Genomic DNA, 16,273 nt, shown 5'->3' on the forward strand with positions numbered 1-16,273 from the left:
AAAAATTCATGCACTTTAATAATTGACTATTTTTGTAGTACAGTTGAAGATGAGCAATTGATCACAAGACAAGCAGCAGCCGGAAGCAGCCGCCATTTTTAAGTGTTTTTTAAAAGCCAAACTACAGCCAGTCAACAATCAAGACTTTTCCCCGTTTGAATGCTAGTTTCATCATCTACCACCAGGTGGCGGTACACACTCAAAGCACACGCACCGTGTATTCATATAATACATTATCAAATAAAATGATATATTCAGACTAAAAATACAATCAAAGTTAAAATAGTTACTATATTTATATGATTGAATTTTATTTTGATTCCACTTTAACTTTAACTTTCCCCGTTTAGTGCTGAATGCTAGTTTCATCATCAACCGCCAGGTGGCGGTACACACTCAGAGCACACGCACTGTGTATTCATATAATACCATATCAAATAAAATATAATAATTCTGACTAAAAATACAAAGTTAAAATATTTACTATATTTATATGATTGAATTTTATTTTGATTCCACTTTATTTTATAATATATTATAAATATGTAAAACTATAAATGTCATAAATAATAATTCTATATTTATGATATGATATGATGAAAGTCGTGGAAGTCATCGTCTCCTCTCGTTAGCGTTTAGGCGGGATAATCAGCTAAAACAAAGGCATGAGGATGAGGAGAGATGAGGACTTGCTCCTGGAAGACCAGGCCCAAGACCAGCTTAAACGGATCCAGCGGCGTGCGTTGCTAAAACACGGTCTCAGTAAGGCTCCATCTTGATCCTCCTGTACAAGCAGCAGGTGAGCACCATCCCGCAGATCTGAAAAGACGGATCGCCACGTTAAAGACGATGACGACGATGCTCAGCCGCCGGGAGTTGAACAGGGGTCCAGATGCAGAGGACAAGGGAGATGTTAGTGGTCACATTGAAGCGCCGGCAGGGGTTAAAAAGCGTCCATGATGACTTCTTGGGATATTACCGGATCTCTTCCATGCAGAGTAATTATGGGAGCATCGGATCCACGGGAAAGCTCCTCAGCCGGCAGAGCGGCTTGAAGTGTTATTGACGGACTTGACAAGACAAACAGCCTCTAAAAGCCTGGTATCGACTCGTCACAAATATCTGCTGTTTTTTTCTGCCATCATGCAGCCGTGACAAAGCCCGGAGGACATGTTTAGCCCACAGGAGGCGTGCCAAGGGAAACACAGGGGATACATTGCAGGGAATGAATTCAAACAAAGGGGAAAAAAAGAAGAGAAAATGACATTAATACACAGGACCAGAATGGAACACATCCAGGAAGTGACAACCAATCAAACCCCGCCCCTTTGGGTGCACTCATCAAAATGCTCAACTGAGACGATCAGATGATCCCAAGATGAAGAGCAAAGCCAAGAGGCGGGACAATGAGTAGAAGAAATCAAAATCAAAACAAATGCAGCGTTAGCGAAGGCCACCGTTTGCACATGCAGCCGCATGCGTCACATGACAAACACAAACATGCGTGTCACATTTTCCACCATGGACTCGCCAGATGAATGAACAACAATAACGGAGGGAAAAGCACCGCTAACCGTCATCACAATGTACCCGAGTCCTCCAGTTCTTCTTTATAGAGAAGATAGATAAAGCAGGCGGTCAACACTGCACCGGCCAGCTATGCCAACACACACACACACACACAGTATACACACACACAGTATACACATGGGTTAGTGGTACACACATCATAGTTGAATGTGTTAATTATATGGGGAAAACTACAAAAGGGTATAAGGACAGACATGGACAAAGTAAGCAGAATGGGTTCACTCACTACTACTACTACTACTAATACTACTACTACTACTAATAAAAACAGGTACTCATTTTTGTTGCATTGTTCAAAAGAAATAAAAAGACAACTTTTACTTTAAACTCCCAGTTTTGTGACACCAATAAATAATAATAATAATAAAATATTATTATTATAAATTATTATAAATTCAATTATATTAATTATTATAAATATTTTATTATTAATAATAATAATTAATTTTATTTGTGAATGAAAAATTACTGAACATTTTATTTGTGTAGCGCTTTTCAGAGTACTCAAAGACAAGTATAATAAAATATTATAAATTATTATAAATTAAATTATATTAATTATAAATATTTTATTATTATTATTAAAAATAATAATAATACATTTTATTTGTGAATGAGAAATTACTTTTCAGAGTACTCAAAGACACTGAGTAAAAAGAAATAAAAAACAGAGTAAACGATGCATTAAAATACAATATGCATAAATTCATTCAGAGCTAAAAACAAGGCTAAAAGTGGGGCAGGGCACATAGACATATTCCCATGTGAAATAAATAATAATAATAAAAGGAGTGTTTAATAGGCTCACATACAAAGGAGGGAAAGAATACATGGTTTGTTTATTTGAAGTGAATTCTAATCTAATCTAATTCCATTAGCTTCATATAGATTTTTACTCATGACCTTATTTTGTTTTTAAAATAAACAGTTTGACTTTAGATGCTATTTTTATTTTACAAATTCTGTTCATCTGATATGGCACAATGTTTTAGTTTTTGTGATGTCATCAATGTGGTATTAATTGTCTTACTTTATTTTTGTGCCTCTGAGTTAAATGCATTATTATTAAATTTTCAAATATATATTTCTACCTACCTGCAGACAGGCCACCCCGATCCCCACGGCTCCGATGACCAACAGGTGTTGGGCCAAGAACTGCTCCAGCTTGGTGATGCAGCCCCCCTGCAGTACCAGGAGTCAATCAAGGCGTTAGCATCACAGACAAGAACCTCTGATGATGATGATGATGATAATGAGATGCTCGCCTCCACGTTGTAGATGTTGGACGGGTGGTCCCTGACGCCGCAGTCGGGCATCATGGACTTACAGCAGCTGTCGGGCACCAGCCTGCCTCGGGCGTGCTTTGACGTGATGTAAACGCTCGTCGTCCAGTCTTGGTGGTTGTCGCTACCGCAGCACTTGAACTGTCGAGGACAAAAAGTTGACTTTCCTGTAACGCTCGAGTATCCGTAAATATGCGTACGTACGTCCTGTTGTAGTTTGTCCACGGCTAACGTGATGGCCTCCTTCCCTGGTTGGGCGTAGTTGTCCGTCATGGTCTGCTTCAGATGCTGCTTCAGCTCCTCGCTCAGCTGCCGAGAATCCAAAATAAGCACCAAATTCCACCTTTAGGACGCTCGCCCTGAACGCTCACCCTTTGGTAGTAGACATACGCCAGCACGCCAGCCACCAGCTCGATTAGGAAAATCAGCAGCAGGCAGAAGAAATACTGTGGACGAAGAAGAAAGAGATTCAAACTCTCAACTTGTTGTATCGGTCTGGCCTCTTCCCGTGACGCTGCACGCAAGAGGAAACAGGAAAGACATAACAAGCAGCTCCATTATGAGTCATAATTAACTTCAAGGCACAAATAAAGCATTGCTTGTGGTTTCTAAAGGCAATAATAGTAATATGTGTAATTACCCAATCCCCGGGGGATGAAGCTCTCAAAGCAAACAAACACTTCATGTCTCTAATGGTGAGTAAAGACTTGAAATCCCGAGCAGAGTTATTAAGCGAGCTGCAAAGTGAACAAACCGCCTACTCGTCTCATTCATCGTGTGCCGCTGAACGCAACCTCACACATTCAGATAAAACGAGCAAAGAGCTCCTGAAGCTCTCGCCGTGAAGCGTGGGTGACGTCCTGCAGCAACATCGATGTCGGGGCTTTGACTTCTGCAGCATGTCACAAAACCAATGTAACCCTGCTGTGTATCCATTGGTAACGGGACCAGTGTGTGTGTGTGTGTGTGTGTGTGCGCCTGCTGCCCACACACACACGCGCCATCATTTCTGCACATATTACACATGATGGTAAAAGTGGCCTATAAATAGCAAGTGAGCACGACTGAATGCAACACAAGATTCCCTAACCTGGGAATATTATTTCTCCGTGTGCCGGAGTCTTCCAACTACAATGAACATCATCCTATAAATAGTCCTGCAGCAGCCAGGGTTCACCTGCTGGCTATCTGCCTGCGTAAAATAAGGACGGCACTTAAGTTCCGTTTGACACTTTGCCTCGTAAATGTGTCCGTCGCTCACTTGTAACCTCAACACAAATAATGTCTGTCCTCGCAATTGGAGCATAAACACACCACAGAATGACAGATTTAATACAATATACTTCATATATAATGAATATAAGACATATATAATATATACTTGTATAGTCATTAGAATATACTCTATTATAATGTAAATTATAAAACAGATCTAACTCAATTCAGTTCTCACAATATATACAAAAACTCTAGATGTACAAAATATGTAATAAGTATTTATAGGCATGGCACTTTTACATTCTCAATTATTATTGTATTTTTTCAATGATTAAAAAACATGTAATTAATGTAGCATATATAAGATATGCCTTTATTCGTCCCTCAGTGGGGAAATTTGTATTGCACAGCAGCAAGAGTACCGAATCAGTTAAGCAGTACAAAGTACAAAATACACATTATAAAAAAATAAACAATATAAACAACCCAAGTATTAATAATCAACAATCTTACCCGGAGTTATATACAAATACAGTTTGTAGATAATATAAAATGAGATGAAATATAGCAAGGTCATTAGATATATTATTTTCATGATATTTTAGTTTTCACATATATTGTATATTTATGTCATATGCTATTAATTAATATGCTATCCAAATTGCTAACTGTAATTTCATTTCTCTTAACACATTAAAATACATTGAAATTCATCATGATATCACTATAAATATTATTTTATTACAACCCTGTAACTATCCCACAGTTTTTGAATGTTTCATGCAAGCTGCGATTTCTCCTACTTTGTTTACGGTCATTGAACGCACCGATGCACCGTTCTCCGATACCCAGAGGGATGTATGAATATATTTGGATGTATTTTCCCCCTTTTTCTTTCACCTCATACTTGCTCCCGAATGCTGATACTATGTAGGAATCCATAAGTGTAAGATTTGATGACTTGTGAGTGCTAATGTGCGTCATTGTGGTACGAAGAAAAAAACGTCTCAAAAAAAGTCTCAAAAACAAAGTCCACCAAGATGAATTGTGGCTCTGTATTCATTTGGTGCTTTTAATTTGATGTTGTTTCTGTCGTAGTTTTATACAATGCATCATAAATAGGATCAATCACATCGCTAAAATATACGTAATGTTTTACCCTAGCTAGTTCCATGCTAAATGGCTAACGCTAGCAAAACACTGGACTTTCGCTATTGTCATCACGTCAATGGCTGCTTAAACTCCAATTTAGCTGGCAGTTCATTGCAAATATCACCAGAGAGATGTAAAAATGTGAAAAGTACTGGTTAGTTGGGCAATTTTTATGCCAAGTTAGCACTGTATATGACAATAAAGACAATACCTTCACTGCTCCGGTCTCCGAGACGGCAGGCCATGGCATCCGTGAAGTCAAAACACAGCGACAGTAGATCCAAATAACTTTAATCCTTCTGCCAGGGCTTTGAAACTAACTTTACTAATCTAAATATTCCTTTCTTTGTGGGCTACAGTTACCGTGCTTCAACCAAACTACGGTGGGGGCAGAGGCTCAAAATGGCGTCCAAAAAATTGCTGCCATTTAAGGAAACTTCCGTTAACGCATCATGAATGTTAAATAATTGTTGGTATAAAGGTGCCATGCCTAAAAACACAAAAGAGTGATTCCAATATTAACCGTTTCTGTTTCTATCATGAAGTGAAATTTAATACTGCTGAATTTCTTCACAATGAAGAATTAATAATTAGTCAGCATTTCATAGTGAGCATTTCAAGGCCTCCGGAGTAACCCCACCCCGCACATTTTACCGTGGACAGACAGCTCCTCTGCTCTCGGATGACGGCGCAGCAGCCCAGGAAGCCTGTGACCACCACCAGCCCCCCGGCCAAGATAAGGATGTAGGCGGAGACGGTGAAGGTGCTGGAGGCCAGCAGGCTCAGGAACTCGCTCTTCTCCACCAGCGTCCACACGCCCACACCTAGAACGCCTGCTCCTCCCACCTCAGTGACAAGACCACTTTATGTCAGCGTGGAAATACATTATGACCACAAAGATGGAGAAGTGCACATTTTTTTTCTGCCGAGCTAGAGGAGGAAAATACAGAAGCAGACTTCCTGCATAACAATCAAGAGAGGAAATTCCTGCCAGTGTCCTTTGCCTTCCTTAGGAAGCGTCCTGCGCTAAGAAGACTCATGGACTGCACCCAAAGTGTACATGAAAATTTAAATATGCCTTAAAAGTACCCAAAGAGTTTAGTGCCAACATGAGACAAGCTCTTAAATGAAATTTATGAGGCTTTATGGACCAAGTCCATTAAATCCAGCATGGCGCCATCCTTTTAGCCTTCTAGCAGCACTTTGTAGGGAAAACGTTTAAAGCAAATAATCGGCTAGAATTGGGAGAAAACAAAGAACGACAATATCTTACCCAAAAGAGTGAGTTGAAGACGAAAAGCAAGTACTTGAGAAACACGGTCAGCCAGTCCTCGCCGTCTTTGTACGCAGACGACATCTTCCTTCCTCCTGACAAAACACAATAAGGTTAAAAAAAAAAAAAAAAAAAAGTAGCGCTAACTTCTGCCACTTAACAGCAGCGTTTACAGCAGGCGCTGCAATTTTCCGCCATGTTGACGCACCGCAGGCGACAGCTGGCAATCAAATGTCACCGCAAAGCGAACATTTGTAGCTCTGTTTATGTTAGGAGATACAAAAATAATTTTTCATCTCGTAATCATCTCATCCTGTGGTGTTTTCGTCAGATATTTTATGAATTATTCACAACACTGAATCATTACTTTGCGCAAATAAACAACTTCTTACAGCGGAGAACATCAAACATTCATCCGCACACCTTCATCTACTAATTGCTGTACTACACATTCTCAACTGCAGTACATAAAAGTACCTAGATAGGTCATCATAGCGGTAAACAATTGATATTACACACACTACTTTGACTAATGAGGTAATATTTGCTCATATATGATATTGCTCAAAGAGCCGGCTCTTTGAAATGAAGCATGGTTGGGAGCCAATTAGTTTTTAATCTTTTTTTCTGTTGAAGGTGAATGTGTTACGTGGAGGAGTCTATGTGTCCACACTGGCCAGGGGGGAGTAATAGTTGTAGCTGTTAATTGAGGATTTAAAAATCCACTTCATATACCTTTTTTTTTAATTAGTAATGTATGTTCTACAATACACGCAATAAATCAAAAAAACAATCTGAGGAGCCACAAGAGAGTCGAACTGGCTCTTTTTAGTGAGCCGAGTCAAATGAACCGGCTCTTTAAAAAACGCCGGAATTCCCCATCACCAACTAGCATTTTGTAACATAAATGGACGTAAATAGACGTAAACAAGCACTTCGACATGAAAGTGAACGGTACGCTGTCGTAAACTGTATGAAGTGACGTAAACTAGAACGATGACGTAGCTAACTAATCAATCAAGATGTTTTGGCTAATACCAACAAGTGGTACAACGAAAAGCTTCAAACAGTCCCAAAACAGCTCCAAGCGCCACAAAAACAGCCAGTTCGTCCTCGTGTTGTTTCTATTCGGTGGTTTTGTTGTTAGCAAAGCGTCCATAGTCCAAACATCCTCCCCACCTGCGTCACTGATGCGCTACGCAAAAGTTGAAACAAATAACCTGACAGTTAGCTCGACAAAACAACATTTGGCGTCACCGAGGACAACATACTCACTGAATAAACGTGACGTGAAGATAAATGACCCCTATAGTCGTTATTTTTGATGGGATATGGGCAAAGGGGATGGGGGGCGGATCACCGCAGCAGTCAAGTGGCTTGTTGCTAGCGGGCTGTCCGACAGAGGTTTATGATGCCTTTAGGTACACCTCGTAATTTGAAACTTCAAAGTATTTCATCTGATATTGACGAACACACGTTGATTTAATAACTGAATCATTTAAGAGTGTGCGAACCAAAACATCTTAATAAAAGTCTGGAGTACCTGAAACGTCATAATCCACAACGTGAAACCGCGCTTTGATTGCACGTCTTTCACATTTCTGAGAGCCAATGAAAGCGTCCCATTGTGAACGTGTGCACGGGGTCAAAATGAGGCGACAGAAGTCAATAAAGCTGCTGACAAGGAAACCAGATAGCCTCTTTTTAGAATTTCACAGCCCGTAGTGCAGAAAAAAATAAACACATTTAAGAGAAGAAGAGTTAAAAGAGCAAATACCGGCGAGACCGATAGTTGGATTTTGTAAGTCTATTAAATTACTCACTCAGTGTTTGTGACTATCAGAAAAACAACACTTGCAAAAGGGCGCCAACTAATTAAGATCCAAAAAGAACACAAAACAACTAAATGAACTAATGTTCTGTGTATTCATCTGGTTTCCAATATCTCATATTTGCATATCTGGTAAGAAAAGGACAAAATGTGGTTTCCTCTACTGCCAGCTCATTTGTATGCTCAGTCTGCTGTCTGCTCTCCGGCCTTGGGGCTTAACACTCGCTTATTGGGAGTGAAGCAACAATGGTAGCAAAAAATAGATAAAAAAATATAATATAGAAAGCAAAAATTGTGTCATTAAAATTCACAATACGGTAGCCACGTTTTGACATCTGCTCGGTTGGACACTCGCCTGTTGAGACAGCTGGGTGGGCAAAGTAGAATGATGACAGAGATGCCATGCAAGACAAATGTTGTCTTATATTGATTTCTAAATGTAATGATGCTCACTATGTGTGTGTGTTTGTATTGTAGAGCTGCATATGGAGCTAAACAAAATGGCAATGTTTTTCTATGGAGTTTTGTATTGCATCCCATTAGACGTTATACACCAAATATGGCGTTAATGGATGTTTAAATTGCTAATTTATTCCGACCGATTTCAGCGCCTGTTGAGACAGCTGGGTGGGCGCAAAGTTGTGAGATCTGTTCGAAGTAAAGTAACAAATAAATCCAAGCCAATGCAAAATTTTGCATCGAAAATGTGCATTTCTAAATATAATAATAATCACTTATTTAATAGCAGGGTGTTTGTTATTGTAGTTTGTTGGTTTATTTAGCGGATTCTAATACTTTGACATGCTTGTGTTTATGTTACGCGTCTAATGGGATGCAATACAAAACTCCATAGAAAAACATTGCCATTTTGTTTAGAGTATGGAAATATTACGCGCTAACGATGGATCTGCGCGATCGATCGATTGATAGCGCTGTGCCCGAGATGGATCCATCGTTAGCGCACAAATCGATCGATTTCTGCGCTCAAGATCGATGGTATATTATTGCGACTGGGATGGATGTGTGTAGTTTATTTAGATGCCAACAGATGGCGGCGTTGAGCGTTGTTACAAGAATCAACAAAAAGTCGATGCATGCAAATTTTTGATTATTTGAATCTTATTATTAGATTATTATTATTAGATTATTTAAATCTTTGATTAATTGTCAAGCAGTTCACTTTGTTACCGTTCTTGGCGGGGGGGGGGGGGGGGGGTGAACCCTAACCCCTAACCCTAACCCTGTCATTGTATACCGTCTAATGGGATGCAATACAAAACTCCATTCATTCATTCATTCATTCATTTTCTACCGCTTTTCCTCACGAGGGTCGCGGGGGGGTGCTGGAGCCTATCCCAGCTGTCTTCGGGCGAGAGGCGGGGTCCACCCTGGACTGGTGGCGAGCCAGCCAATCACAGGGCACAAACAGGGACAAACAACCATTCACACTCACATTCATACCTATGGACAATTTGGAGTCGCTAATTAACCTAGCATGTTTTTGGAATGTGGGAGGAAACCGGAGTACCCGGAGAAAACCCACGCATGCACGGGGAGAACATGCAAACGCCACACAGACAAAACTCCATAGAAAAACATTACCATTTTGTTAAGCTCCAGTGAATATGAGTATGGAAATATTACGTGCTAACGATGGATCTGCGCGATCGATCGATAGCGCTGCGCCCGAGATGGATCCATCGTTAGCGCACAAATCGATCGATTTCTGCGCCCACGATGGATATAACTGCCTTGCGCTGGAGACCGATGCTTTGACACTGTAACAGTTGCATGGCCCCATGGCGGGTTATTTAACAGTCGTATGGCGCTCGATTCTGTGGAATGATACTGCGACTGCGCAGTTATATCCATCGTGAGCGCAAGAAATCAATCGATTTGTGCGCTAACGATGGATCCGTCTCGGGCGCAGCGCTATCGACCGATCGCGCAGATCCATCGTTAGCGCGTAATATTTTCCATACTCATATTCACTGGAGCTAAACAAAATGGCAATGTTTTTCTATGGAGTTTTGTATTGCATCCCATTAGACGCTATACACCAAATATGGCGTTAATGGATGTTTAAATTGCTAATTTATTCCCACCGATTTCAGCGCCTGTTGAGACAGCTGGGTGGGCGCAACGTAACGGATAAATCCAAGCCAAATTTGCATTCAAAATGTGTATTTCCAAATATTATAATAATCACTTACATAATACTTAATTATAATTATACATAATTACTTAATAGCAGAGTGTTTGTTATTGTAGTTTGTTGAGCAGAACTGGTTTATTTAGCGGCTTCTACTACTTTGATATCCTTATGTATATATACAATATTTGTACATCCACAATAACAAAGGTTTTTTTTAATGTGATATTTCTCTATGGAGATTTTGTATTGAATTCCATTGGCTGGTGCACCTATACCGTGACAGTGGATGTTTACATTGCAGATGTTGAGATAGCCGGGTGGGCGTATAATTGTGAGAACTGTTTGAATTAAAGTCAATGGATGAATCCAATCAATGAGAACCAATGCAAGATTTGTATTGAAAAATCTGCTTCTCCAAATATGATAATTATCTTTTTAAATTAATAGCAGAATGTTTGTTATTGTTGTTTGTTGAGCAGGACTGGATCTTTCGGCAAGTGTTTTGTAATATTTTGACACCTTATATGTAAAATATTTGTCAGAGTTAACCCAAAATGACAGTACAAGCACAACAGGAAATAGTTTTTAAATGTGATATTTTTCTATGGAGATTTTGTATTGAATTCTTTCTACATTGTGACGGTGGATGTTTAAATTTCCAATTTATCCCCGCAGATTTGAACGCCCCTCGGCTAAAAGAGAGAGAGAGAGAGAGAGAGAGAGAGAGGGAGGCAGAGAAAAGTCCACGAGCGCGCAATCTCTACAAACTTCGTGGGAGCCTTCACGACCACACGATAGTCTCCTCATGCGGACTTTAAAGCGTTTTCTCTCGGATTTCAAATGTGCACGGTGGAAGAGGGGATCGAATCCGCAACCTCCCACCTGCGCGCACACCCACTGACTTACTCTCTCCCAGCGTGGGTTACCTGTCGTGGCAGCATTAACTTTTTTTTTTTTTTTTTGAAGAACGTGTATTTTATACACCATCAAAGCCGTGTACGGAGTGAGCGGCTTTTATAGGGAATCGAATCCTCCGCACAGTTGCACAGAGTTGGTGCGGAAATCTCGCCGCCTCTCATGGGACTGGGGCATTCGTCGCGGTGTTTGCTGCTACGGCGGAAGATGGCGGAGGCGGACGGTACCGAGGTAGGACCTTGGGGTGTCCTGCACCCCGCTGCATGCCCCCCTACCCCCACCCACACCCCCACCCCAACCCATCATGTGATCACGGATTGTATCGTAGCCCTTGTTTAAGGCGGCAAAACGGTCAGGAAATGTCGAGTATACGCGAACTCCTGCGTCCGCTGTCCTTGGTGCTGAAACCGAACAGCGCGTCTTCTTATGCTCACTTTCCGTATTATTAGGCACATATTCAAATTACATCCAAACTAGTCATTATTATTTCATATATTTGTGCTTGTCACGTGCTTTTCAATGCAAAGGGACCAAACATTAGGAACACTTCCGGTAGAAAGTTGAAGAGAATCTCCAGAACAGCCTCCGAAACAACATGCCATCTACTTTGTGTGGTGTTGCATTCAAGGAAGCACGCCGCCTGCCACTTTATTAGGTACACTTGCATTATATGTGATCATAGCTGTTTCTTAATCACGTGACTCTCCGGTGCTAAACAGATCACCGCTTATTCCCTTGTTGGGATGAAGACAGATGGTGTGCCTAATTAAGCGGCCCTCCTAACGATCACTATTAGGCATGTCTCGGTTTTCATACAGTGTTTGGGTTACAGTACAAGATGGCACTTTACAGTATCATTGCACAGAATCGAGCGCCATACGACTGTTAAATAACCCGCCACGGGGCCAAGTGACTGTTAAATAACCCGCCACGGGGCCGTGCGACTGTTAAATAACCCGCCACGGGGCCATGCGACTGTTAAATAACCCGCCACGGGGCCGTGGGACTGTAAAATAACCCGCCATGGGGCCAATGCGACTGTTAAATAACCCGCCATGGGGCCATGCGACTGTCAAATAACCCGCCATGTGACTGTTAAATAACCCGCCACGGGGCCATGCGACTGTTAAATAGCCCCCCACGGGGGCATGCAACTGTTAAATAACCCGCCATGGGGCCATGCGACTGTGAAATAACCCGCCATGCAACTGTTAAATAACCCGCCACGGGGCCATGCGACTGTTAAATAACCCGCCACGGGGCCGTGGGACTGTTAAATAACCCGCCATGGGGGCCATGCGACTGTTAAATAACCCGCCACGGGGCCATGCGACGGTTAAATAACTCGCCACGGGGCCATGCGACTGTTAAATAACCCGCCATGGGGCCATGCGACTGTCAAATAACCCGACACAGGGGCCATGTGACTGTTAAATAACCCGCCACGGGGCCATGTGACTGTTAAATAACCCGCCATGGGGCCAAGTGACTGTTAAATAACCCGCCATGGGGCCATGCGACTGTTAAATAACCCGCCATGGGGCCATGCAACTGTTAAATAACCCACCATGGGGCCAAGTGACTGTTAAATAACCCGCCATGGGGCCGTGTGACTGTTAAATAACCCGCCATGGGGGCCATGCGACTGTTAAATAACCCGCCACGGGGCCATGCGACGGTTAAATAACCCGCCACGGGGCCATGCGACTGTTAAATAACCCGCCATGGGGCCATGCGACTGTCAAATAACCCGACACAGGGGCCATGTGACTGTTAAATAACCCGCCACGGGGCCATGTGACTGTTAAATAACCCGCCATGGGGCCAAGTGACTGTTAAATAACCCGCCATGGGGCCATGCGACTGTTAAATAACCCGCCATGGGGCCATGCAACTGTTAAATAACCCACCATGGGGCCAAGTGACTGTTAAATAACCCGCCATGGGGCCGTGTGACTGTTAAATAACCCGCCATGGGGCCAATGCGACTGTTAAATAATCCGCCACGGGGCCATGCGACTGTTAAATAACCCGCCATGGGGCTAAGCGACTGTTAAATAACCCGCCATGGGGCCATGCGACTGTTAAATAACCCGCCACGGGGGCATGCGACTGTTAAATAACCCGCCACGGGGCCATGCGACTGTTAAATAACCATGCGACTGTTAAATAACCCGCCACGGGGCCAAGCGACTGTTAAATAACCCGCCACAGGGCCGTGCGACTGTTAAATAACCCGCCATGGGGCCGTGCGACTGTTAAATAACCCGCCATGGGGGCCGTGCAACGGTTAAATAACCCGCCATGGGGCCATGCGACTGTTAAATAACCATGCGACTGTTAAATAACCCGCCATGGGGCCAAGCGACTGTTAAATAACCTGCCATGGGGCCATGCGACGGTTAAATAACCCGCCATGGGGCCATGCAACGGTTAAATAACCCTCCATGGGGCCATGCGACTGTTAAATAACCCGCCATGGGGCCAAAAGAAAGTTGCGAGTGCCTAGCAATTTCAAAATAGCGGCGAGAAACATGATCCAATTCAATTTAATTAGTTATTCATAACTGTTTAGCATTGCTATCTGCATGTAAAACGTTGATTATTGTCTATAAAACAATTCCTTGTTCATATTTTTGACTTTTGGAACGGATTCGACGAAGGTCCGACTCAAACCAAAACGGACTCTAACCAAAGCAAAATTTCCCATGTAAAATAACTGAACATGGATGAAAATGGGACATTGATGTTTATGTTTACGGACGCAGCCAATCACGGAGCCACGTCACATTTACACACCTCTGAAACGACCGTGTTGGATGTAAACCAAAAAATGTGCTAACCAGGGCGGATGTTAACCAAGGTACCACTATTTAGTTATTTTTCTACAGCAAAAAATTGCTTTGGGTTTTGTCAGACCTTGCGGAACAAATAAATGCCACTAGCAGCAGTACTACTGCAGTATTTAGCTGTCAAATATTACTTCAATATACAGAAATCTGCTGTGTGCCTCAAAAGGCCCCCGGGACGCACTTTGGATGTCATTATGTGACCAGACGACTGAAAGCGACTCCTCTTCCCCTCACTAGCGTCACCAAGCCGTCACGTCCCACTTCTCCCAGTCCGCCCAGCTGCCCAAACCAGTGCCTAACAACAACGCCAACCATGTGACCCGCGTGGCCTCGCTGTCCGCCTCTTCCTCACGCGGGAAGGGCGCCAGGTTCATCAGCCCGGAGGAGATGACGTCGCGGGATTACTACTTTGACTCCTACGCCCACTTTGGCATCCATGAGGTAAACGTCCATCCCAGTTTGGCGTCTCGAGATATCAATTTCCCGCCATTTTTTTTTTTTTTTGGCAAAAGAGAAGACATTTCCATTAGCAATTATCCTTAACGACACATTAAGACTTAGCAGCTAATTAAGGAATGACTTTGACAGGAAAAAAGGTGCATGTTAGAAATAAAACCGGGACATCTTTCTTTCTCCCAGCGGCATCCAAATTTAGCACGTAGATTAGGCCTCTAGCTCACACACAAAGCGAGCGCCCCCGATTATCCAAAGTAGGAAACACGGTGTTTCTCCCTTGGGATTTGGGGAAAAACGCTCCTGACTATTTCAAGACACCGACAGCGGCTTTTGACCCACATTCATACAGACGCACAAAAAAAAAAAAAACAACTTCCTGTCTGTGTGTCCGTCGTGTGCAGGAGATGCTGAAAGACGAGGTGCGCACGCTCACGTACCGCAACGCCATGTACCACAACAAACACGTGTTCAAGGACAAGATCGTGTTGGACGTCGGTAGCGGGACGGGGATTTTGGCCATGTTTGCCGCCAACGCCGGCGCCAAGCACGTATACGGGGTGAGTCGAGACACGGTGTGGTCATGTGACCTCAGCATTCCTGACGTACAGTGACAGTGACGCACGATGCATTAAAACAACAACACACCGACGCTACTTTTTACCTTGCATACGCAGATTGAATGTTCCGGCATTTCGGAATATTCCCAGAAGATCATCAAGTCCAATCACCTTCACAACGGTAAGCAGCACGCCACGAAATATTTGCATATTTCTATCGTTACTGTCAACGCATGAGTCACGCCTTCGAGGGCGAATCCATCCTAATACGTCAAAAAGACGGCGACATCTTGTTGATGCTGAGAGCTGCCGTCGGCACAGATGGGAGGAGAATAGTCGGGAATAATATTGACGCCGTCGGGAGCGATAGTGGTTTGATTTAGTACAGCTTGCTCGAAGGGAAGAGAACGCCATTGCTGCAAAAATGTGACGAATACGTGATAGAAGGAGAACGAGAATGAATGTAGTGATACACATTCACTGTGGAAACAGCGCCCCTGGTGGTTGCACGTGGAATAGGAGATGACGTCAGGGACCCAATGCTATGTTACATTATGATAGCTGCTTTTATGATTTTATTGTGCAAAAGTTAAAAAATAAAACCCCTGGCAAAAATGAGGATGTTCATTAAGTTGGTTAATTTAATTTAAAAAAAAAATAATAATAATAATAATAAAAATATGACAGAAATGCTACAAAACTAAAGTCATTTAAAAATGGCTTTAAGAAACACAAAAAAAAATAAAGTACTGCACAGTGGTCGAGTGGTTAGCGCACAGACCTCACAGCTAGGAGACCAGGGTTCAATTCCACCCTCGGCCATCTCTGTGTGGAGTTTGCATGTTCTCCCCGTGCATGCGTGGGTTTTCTTCCGGTTTTACTCCGGTTTCCTCCCACATTCCAAAAACATGCTAGGTTAATTAGCTAATTCCAAATTGTCCATAGGTATGAATGTGAGTGTGAATGGTTGTTTGTCTATATGTGCCCTGTG

The 16,273-nt window shown here is 42.6% G+C and overlaps 2 protein-coding genes across 5 annotated transcripts in view; one reads left to right on the plus strand and one right to left on the minus strand.

The window, feature by feature from the left end:
- tspan11 (tetraspanin 11) overlaps positions 1-16,273 on the minus strand; it is an 18,068-nt gene continuing 1,795 nt past the window's right edge. Inside the window, exons 2-9 of one of the 3 annotated variants that reach the window (XM_058077828.1) lie at positions 6,517-6,611; positions 5,898-6,089; positions 3,245-3,319; positions 3,078-3,182; positions 2,856-3,014; positions 2,686-2,772; positions 1,575-1,608; positions 1-819 (exon numbers count right to left, since the gene is read on the minus strand). In XM_058077828.1, coding sequence (XP_057933811.1) covers positions 653-819; positions 1,575-1,608; positions 2,686-2,772; positions 2,856-3,014; positions 3,078-3,182; positions 3,245-3,319; positions 5,898-6,089; positions 6,517-6,611 — 914 coding nt within the window. In that variant the 3' untranslated portion in view covers positions 1-652. Of the gene's footprint in view, positions 820-1,574; positions 1,658-2,685; positions 2,773-2,855; positions 3,015-3,077; positions 3,183-3,244; positions 3,320-5,897; positions 6,090-6,516; positions 6,612-16,273 lie in introns of all 3 variants that reach the window. The other 2 variants (XM_058077829.1, XM_058077830.1) reach the window with 2 other exon arrangements.
- The window catches only part of LOC131132309 (protein arginine N-methyltransferase 8-B-like), a 17,080-nt gene continuing 9,030 nt past the window's right edge, over positions 8,224-16,273 (plus strand). For both annotated transcript variants that reach the window (XM_058077826.1, XM_058077827.1), the window contains exons 1-5: positions 8,224-8,317; positions 11,178-11,648; positions 14,507-14,710; positions 15,127-15,282; positions 15,400-15,463. In XM_058077826.1, coding sequence (XP_057933809.1) covers positions 11,580-11,648; positions 14,507-14,710; positions 15,127-15,282; positions 15,400-15,463 — 493 coding nt within the window. In that variant the 5' untranslated portion in view covers positions 8,224-8,317; positions 11,178-11,579. The remainder of the gene's footprint in view (positions 8,318-11,177; positions 11,649-14,506; positions 14,711-15,126; positions 15,283-15,399; positions 15,464-16,273) is intronic.

Source organism: Doryrhamphus excisus, chromosome 7, assembly GCF_030265055.1.
Source record: "Doryrhamphus excisus isolate RoL2022-K1 chromosome 7, RoL_Dexc_1.0, whole genome shotgun sequence".
NCBI lineage: Eukaryota > Metazoa > Chordata > Actinopteri > Syngnathiformes > Syngnathidae > Doryrhamphus > Doryrhamphus excisus.